Below are 8,779 nucleotides of genomic sequence, written 5' to 3'. Positions count from 1 at the left end.
CTCCGTCAGCCCTTACCTCACCTGAGAGGCAGCATGTTTCCCATGACTACCACACATCCTCTCTTTGATTTAGAAACTGCCTGAGCACATCAGCAAAACATTAACAAGGCTTAAAAAAAAAAAAAAGAAAAGGAAAGGAAAATCGAAACAATGAAAAAGGACTGAGAAAACAAAGTGGGACAACTAAGAGAAACGATGGATGAAAATGGATGGAGTGGAGATAGAAGAAAGGGATGCAGTATTCAATAAGCGGCGGTCAACACCAGGCTGTGCGCTGGGCTTTACTGTCACAGCGTGCCTTTCACCATTTGTTTCCCATAAAGGCCACATGGAAACGTTTAGCTGGCTTAAAGCACATCGGCGCACGTTGTCTCGGGCCCGTAACATTTGCTACTTGTTTTCCAGGTCTGTCCTAATAAAGTTTTCTGAAAAGTATGGTCGGCCTCCATAAATAACGTAAACGACAATAACAAGATAAAATATGTAATAAATATGGCGCATGCGTCAGTGGGAGACATCAAACAAACTGAAATATGAGAGAAGGGAAATGTCCGTCTCCTAGAGTGCACACAACTATTAGAAGAGAAAGAGAAGGGAAAAAACAACAGATAAAAATAGTATCTCTGAAGCAATTCCTCATGGCCAGTGAAGGTCTTAAAGGTACCATATTATGCTTATTTTCAGGCTCAAACTCTTTGCGTCTAGTAGAAAATGTCCAAATGCTTTACTGTTAAAAATAACATTATTTTTCTGACACTGTCCATTGATGCAACACCTCTATTCACCATGCTTCAAAGAGTCTGCCCACCTTGTTTCTGCATCTTCTCTGCAGGTGTCGTGGCACAACACATACCCATACCTAACCAACTGAATAACCTCCCAAAACAACACGACTGTTGCAGCGTCTCAACAACAGGCGTACCCGACCTTTGTCATGCAGCTAGAGTTTGGGTTTAGGCGACAAAACTACTTGGTTAGGTTTAGGAAAACACTTTACTAATGTTGCATTCAGGTGCTCCTCAGATTTCCTGAGTTGGGGAGTGGTTCTTCCATTTTCGGTGTGTTCATGTGCGTCATGTAAGAATGTGGGAGCAACATGGACGCCAAAAAGAAGTTGTTTCGTTGATTAGAAGTTCCTTTTTATCACTCGGAGCGTTTGAACAACACGTTGACAGCTGTTTCCTGTATTTGGGTGACAAGGCAGAGAGGAGGAACAAAAGGAAATGATTATACAACACATGACCATGGTAAAAGTTTCTGACCATCAGCCCAATGTCTACTTTTGTCCTCCATGTTCCAGCGTCATATGACGTCAACTCTGCAACTCGAGCACCAACATTTTCTCTGACTTCCCGAGTTGAAAGTTGAAAAAACATTTTCCAGTAATTCCGACAGCACCTCAATGCACAGTAACATAAATTATGTTAGAAGTGTACCGATGTTACGTGTGTACGTAACTTAACTGTGTTAGTCAGTTAAAAATAACTCACCACTGACTTTTGCTTTCACACTGGACACAAACAACACTCTCCTGGATGACTTCCTGCTGTTTATCCCAACCATCCACCCAGACCTCCTCCTTATGCAGACTTTATTGCCCTTGATACTACTTCACCTGACTTCCTCCTTTGCTGCCGTAATGATTGCTGCGGTTGCCGCCTTCCAACAAACATCATTACGGGTTGTAATGAGCTTCTTTCACAGTCAACATATGGTCGTTTTTCTGATGGGAACGGGCTGTTTGGGCTGTGGGTGAGTTTCTGAAAGCTTTGTGCCTCTCTCCATGGATTGAGACACTTTCACTGTATTTATATAGAACCTAGACCTGCTTTATAATCCAGAAAGACATGCTAATCTCACTTTCTAGAGTATGGGACCTTAAAGTGCCTCAGCAACTCTTTTTTTTTCTCCTTGTGTTTTCATTCTGTGACAACATCTGCTGTCTTGCGAAACTAATAGAAATCACAGATGCACAGCTTACGAGGAGTGAAGTCATCAGGCAGCATTAGTTGGTTTGTAGTCATCATACTTTCTGGTTTAATGGGTAAAACTGTGAAAACAATCAACACAAAGCTCTCACTAGACATATTAGTAGAACTTAAAGTGGTGGGAGACTGAATAATTGTTTGGACAAGGTCCTTCTAGTGTGTATTAACACCTATTTGTGAGTACAGTGGCTGTAATAAATTCATCCTCGCGTTGGCCAGCGCATACAGTATGTGTGCATATATACGTGTGTTTGTCAAGTCAAATTCCTGCAAGCATATGGCAGAATAATACAGGTTTTTACAAATACACAAACCCAGCTGTCCATCCATCCCCCAGGTACACGTCTCTAATTCTGCCAAGTCATTTACATTGAGCTTCTGCACAAAAACTATTTCCTGCCCGCTTTCTATCCAACATCCACATCACGGGCCTACAGGGTGCATAGATATGTGCACGTAATGTGTTGAGAGCTCGCCTAATGGCGCCGAGCTTATTGCATTCTGACGGCCGCCACTTTCCACTCTTCATCCTTTTAAATGAGCACTACCCTAGACAGGAGTGGGCAGAGGCTTAAGACAGCAAATAATACTAAGAAATCCCATCCTAATACATCTTCTTCGGGATTATAAAGTACAAAGACTGCATGTTGTCATCGTTCGTCTAATCTCCTGCCAAATCAAAACTAGAGTCCACATATTGGCATCGGCCACTCTGCTCATCTACTGCATATTGTCTGCTCTTCTCATATTCATAATCTGAAAATGAACTTGTTATTTATGTTGTCTGGCAGCTCTAGACTTCACTCCCACAAATAAGGGAATGTATCTCTCCCACAGTACCCATCTTTGGCCAAAAAATGCTAAAATGTACATAACTTAAGCCTCGTGCTGAAAGCTGCCCACAGCTCAGGAAGGTAATGTGCACAGCAACCTCTGGTGGCCTCTTGGAGGATTTCACCTCGACCGCCTGAAAACTGTAAAAGCATAAATGGGTTTGTGTAATAGCGGCTATAAAATAGGATGTGTAGAGCCTGAAGGTTTCCAGCAGTCTAATAGCTGACAGATTTCTCCAAAAGGAAATCCCTATCTTACAATCTCATCCTCTAAGAGCTTTCAGCAGACTCATGAGTTTGGTACTAATGTTATTGTTCTGTTACACAATGAAACAAAAAAGACTGAGAATAAGAAAAACATGGCTAATGCTCTAGTGGTATCCAGACCAGATTCTTCCTCCTAATACAAGACCAGGGAGGATTTGTGTGTGTGTGTGTGTGTGTGTTGTGAATGAGCGCCTGTGTTTTTAGTTATTGATGAGGTGTGCAGCAGGTCTAAATGAGAAGTTCTGTTCGTTACCTCTGGGTGATGTAAAGCCATTCACAGGTGTGACAGCCAGAGCCGAGCACTGGTGAGTCCTTTTCTACGAGCACGCACGCACACACACACACAACCGCAAGCACACAGATTACTTCCATGTACCCTGAACAAACATAAGAGAGGCATTAGGTCTGTTATTGTTTGCCTTGTAGAGCGGCTGCGGTACTCCAAAGGAATAACGCTCCCACAGTACACTGGAGCAGAACTGACAAGGTGGGACAGAGGACACAGTGTGTGTGTGTGTGTGTAACTAGTTAAAACTGTTCCAGGTTGCCCAACAGGCATGTTATAGAGTGTCTCCACTCACACAAAACACATATGACAAGCATCATATTAAATATGCCGCATTTATTTGACATATCCATCCACATAAATTAACATGCCAGATAATTGGCAGCGATATAGAGTGTGATTTCTTTAAAAAAAAAAAAAAACAAGACAAACATTATGATGTAAGGTTTTCCAGCCGTACACCGGGAACAAAAAAAAAGTTCATACATGATGAAAAGACGTTTCTTCTATTCAGATAACAGATAATAAAAGGGACTTTCCATGAGGGATGGCAACAGATAAATGGTCAGAGGCAACCTCTTCTTTTCAACAGGGCCATGTTATTGTGTTGTGTTTCAATAGTGTACAGTGTTTCTATCCTCTGCGTATCTCAATAGTCACGTCTTATTCCTAGCATTCTTCTCCAATCATACAGAACAAAAAACACGGTAGATGAAGATACCAGGAATCGAGGTTGCAAAGTAACGTCCTTCAGGCTATCGAGATAAGCTGCTCATCTTGATGTTCTGAGTTCATTCGTTCCTTTCAGTCTGTGTGTGACGGTGTTGTTCCGTTTGTGACTTGGTCCTCCCCGAATGAGACACAAAAGGTTGAGGGAAGCCATCTTTTCCATCACTCGTCTCCTGCTGGGAGGTTCTCCTCGATCCTCTTGATGAACTTCATGCGGATTTCTGTCACATTGTCCCCTCTCAGCGTGTCCTGAGCAAATCTCACATCCACAGCCATCTGGACCTAAAGCAGACACACAAACACGTATGTTTTTATGTCCAAACTGAAACTGGTGCATTCACTTGTGCAGGAATTCTATCGACGATTGAATTCTATGTTGACCATCAATTTATTTAAAAAATATATAATGAGAATTGCCTTTTTGATATTATTAGTGTTGACCTTACCATCTCCAGGGCTCCTCTGAGGACCCCACACAGCAGGTTGGAATAGATGAGTGTGCTGTGGTTATCCGGCAGCTCCACAAAGTCGACCAGTGGGTTGTTCTCAAGGATGAGGGAGAACTCATCTCCTGCTGGGCTCCAGTTGGTCACGCTGGGGGTGATTCCCAGGTACATCTTAAACGCAAGCTAACAACGACCACAACACACAAATAAAGAAAACAATGGAGGATTACTCCATAGAAAACAGTAATGTTTGATGGCACGTTAATTAAAGCAACATTATGTAGAAATTGGCATTGCGATTTGGCCTAAACTCAACAATTATCTATTCCAGAACGACTGAGTTGGTTTCAGAGTTTACTGTAGGACACGTGATATCGTCAGGCCAGGCTATCATTGCACCTTCCAAACCGCTGTCCCTTAGTGGTCCTCCATTTACAGACATGACCCGCCTCTTCATGACCAAGAGCCAGTTCCCTAAGCTAGTGTGAGGTTACATCTGTGGAACGACTCCACTAACAAAGCATCGGTAACACCTTGAGAACAGCTGGAGTGCTGAACACACAGTCAGGCCTGCGAGGAGCAGTCATTGTTTGCCTGTGTCTTGAGTTTTGACAAAACAAGACAAGGATATGTTGACAATCCACAGGCCATCTCACAACAGTAACATGATGATCACCTTGCCGAGGGAAGAGATTACATTACATCCCACATGTAACTGAACCCTCGCCTTTTGATTATTTAGGCTACCATCACACAAAGCTAAGAGGAACGTCATCTTGGCCCCAAGGTCTAGAAGGTTTTTAATCTACTCAGTCACAATCACCAGTTTTCCCCTACCCCTCCCAACATCCTTCCCCTCTTCCCCCATCAATTGTTCAGATGTTTCATCTATGATCTTTTTTTTCTGTCATCCCTCCTTCTCCTTCTTCCTCCCTCCATCCATCTTGGGAAAAGTCCACGGTCACGCTCTGATTGGCCCGGAACCTTCCAATTACCTTAGCAATGACATCGGCTGTTTCTCGGAAATCCTGACACCTGCCGATGCTGGAGCGTGCCAGGAAGTCCTCGATGAGACGCACTCCGATGTTATAACCCCTACAAAAGAGAGACAGGGGAGAAAGAGAAACAACGTCATTATTGCTGATTACTGTAGAGGGGAAAGGATTGAGGAAAGAATGATAGCAAAGAGATAGAAGTCGGTTCCAACATTTTTGGGTCATACACTTGGCAAGTGGTTATAAGTCTGATTAGAAGGTCAAGTCAACTTGTTCTGAAGCCAACCGATGCATCCCGATCCTAACATGGTCTGCCTCTGACCAGTTGGCTGGCGACTAACAGAGTGGGCAGTGCAGACTCACTGCCTTCTAAGGCCAGGTAAGACGAGCCTCGTCACGACTTAGCTCGGAGAGAGCTTAGGGTTGCTGCACAACCAGAAAAGCAGAGTACATCCAGTCCAAAGACCTGTCAGCATGACAGGATGTTTTGAATTTTTCGAGTTAGAGACCCATCGATTTTTTTCTTAATCTCATTTTGCGGGGGAACGGTATCCAGCGTGGCCTTCCAGAGATTTCTTTTCTCATGAAAACACATCTCTTCTTCAAAGGCCCCACAGGTTCAGTGAAATTACAAGAGCAGAGGGGAACCTCTGACACAGAAGTGAGAGAAATAAAAACCTGATTATGTCATCTTTCTACTCTGGTTGGTGTGCAGGTGTATGATGAATAGAGGGCCACAGAATGTGTCAGAGCGGTGTGAAGATGTGAGTTAAAGAGAGACACAGAAGAGGCAAGAAAAAAAATCACTTCTTTTTCCTCGGTTGAACAAGCAAAAGATAAACTTTAACATGTTGAAGCAAAGCAAATCAGCTTATGAACTCAATATGTGATGTACTGTATATTGTGATGTTGAAAGTTGGCCGTTTCAAACTGTACCAGCAACATATTCCACCATATTTTTGCAAGTCATGATATATGACATGATCAAGGTTAGATTAGGACTGATATTTTGTTTAATATAAAGGATCCATGCAATTAATGAAACAGAAGGAAAAATGATATGCTTTGTGTGCGTAAATCACTGCTGTTTCACACCAGCACACCAGTCCTTGTAAACTACAGTTGGCCTGATGACAGTACATGAAGATACTTACATCTTGTCCAGTTGTTTGTTCACTTCCTCATCATTCTCGTAGTCTTTACAAAGCTGAGTGACCAGCGCCCCGTAAGTCAGAGTGAACAGCTCAGAGTTCTGCAAGAGAGAAAACAACAGAGGTATCATACTGTTTGTGCTGCTCAAAAAGAAATGGGCATCAAGAAATTACAACGATAGAGTGTGGCAAACTACGGGCTTCATGATATGGTACAAAACAATCATATTGTGATTATTTTTGACAGATGTCGCGACTGTGATATGATTCACTATTGGTGGGGATGAGATTTTTTGCATCACACTTTCCGTTTTCACTGAAAGAAGAACTACATGTGTACATCTTACACGTGGAGGACAAAATATGTTGTCCAGGGAATCTCTGCAGTAGCACAGTACTTCATTATGATGCTGTTTTGTCACACACTTTATCAAAAAATGGCAGCTTGATGGAAATCAAAATAGTATAAAAGCAGGCTTTCTTATTGCTATATGTGGAAAACTGTTTCCATTACCAAAAACATACATGTACGTCCGTAAAGATTCCTGAGGTTAGCAAGCTTTAACACAGACAGACGGAAAAAGGTCTAAGACCAATCTCTTAGATTTCTTCAAATATAAATTATACTGTATATTCATAACACATGAATAGTAGCCAGTAGACCCTGGTGGTATTGGCGTTACAATGATAGCAAGGGCCACGCTTTTTTTTACGCAGCGTAGCCAGTAACACAACCTCTCTCAAGCTTATAAAACACCCTGAGGTCTGTCATAGACAGATAATAAAACACGATCTTAACTTGCCACCTATCAGTTAATTATTCAATGTACAGAGAGGAGTGTAAACAGATACCGGCCTACTTCCTGCAACAGGAAGTCTCACAGGTCATGCTATGGACAGCTCCCGGTGCTGAAACGGTGACTGACATCAGTAACACAGAATAAAGGTTTTAATAAGTAAACACTACTTTATAGTGAATTAATGTAATGTATAAAGTCTTTACGTATTCGCAGGGAAGGTTTGGGGCTTCACTGCAGCTGGAAAATTGTAATGCTAACCATGTAACAGAGCTAATAAAACTGATCCATAACTGAATACGAGTACAGACCCCTTACATGGCACAGATGGTAAAGTCACCGGCTGACTTCTTATTGACTTAAGTGTTTACAATGTTTTTAGAGGAAACTGTGACTGACAGTGTAGCTCAACTGAGTAAATATGTTGAATTATTTAGTTTCATTTGCCCAGGTGAGGATGCATGACAGCAATAACTGTTACGCATATTACTAATTACATTCAGAAGTTTATCTTTAAAGTGAACGGGCTAGGAGGGGACCGTGTACGGCTACGAGGGCTAGCTAACTGTTTAGCTTGCGTGCTACAACGAACTAGCTACACTTCCTGTCAAAGTCAGTGACATTAAACAATGAATGAAATACGTATTCAACTGTTTAATACTGTTCGTGTATCTATCCAAACCTGTCTAGCAAAGATAAAAGGTTGACGAGTAGCGTCAGGCGTAGCGTTACAGTTGTCAGGTTAGCTATTTTGCTAGCCACGGTTATCATTCTGCTAGCTATGCTAGATAGGTTTGGCTAATGTTAATCCTGCGGGAGTCGCCTACCATCTTCTTGTTGTCTGTTGTTCGGTTGGATTGCCGGGACATTGTGGACAGTAATACGGGCTTACACAGGTGGCGAGTCGATATTAATCCTTTATTTATTTGATTCTGGCTAAGCAGTTATTTCCGTAATCAGCAGTTTAGCCATACACTTCCGCTAACCTCAAGCTAGTTGGATTGAAGGCGCTAACTTCCGGTCGTACTTTACAGTAAGAGAATTATTGAGAAGAAAATCTGAGTAATAGAAATTTAAGGGAAAAGTTAATTCGAGAAAATACAATCTTTAGATAAAAGCAACCTATTATTGCTATCGTGTGCCTGCATATAAGTTTTCGCCTTCTTGTAGAAACAAACTACACGCTTTATTTTGAAGACCAAATCGTGTGATTTCCGGTTTTGCTTCGGTGACTCTTTTCTAGCTTGACGCAGCTCCTCAGTCAGCTGTTTCTCCAGCCTTTCCTCG

At 42.2% G+C, this 8,779-nt stretch overlaps 1 protein-coding gene across 1 annotated transcript; it reads right to left on the bottom strand.

Annotated features, from left to right (window-relative positions):
* Positions 1-3,690: 3,690 nt before the first annotated feature.
* trappc3 (trafficking protein particle complex subunit 3) lies at positions 3,691-8,469 on the bottom strand. The gene is made up of 5 exons (XM_073463683.1): positions 8,320-8,469; positions 6,699-6,796; positions 5,545-5,644; positions 4,550-4,732; positions 3,691-4,385 (listed from the first exon to the last, which is right to left on the bottom strand). Exons 1-5 carry the CDS (start codon positions 8,359-8,361, stop codon positions 4,266-4,268), a joined length of 543 nt encoding a protein of 180 aa, XP_073319784.1. The 5' UTR covers positions 8,362-8,469; the 3' UTR covers positions 3,691-4,265.
* Between the last annotated feature and the right edge of the window lie 310 nt (positions 8,470-8,779).

Source organism: Pagrus major, chromosome 3 (genome assembly GCF_040436345.1).
Source record: "Pagrus major chromosome 3, Pma_NU_1.0".
Taxonomy (NCBI): Eukaryota; Metazoa; Chordata; class Actinopteri; order Spariformes; family Sparidae; genus Pagrus; species Pagrus major.
This window is presented reverse-complemented; position numbering and strand designations above follow the sequence as displayed.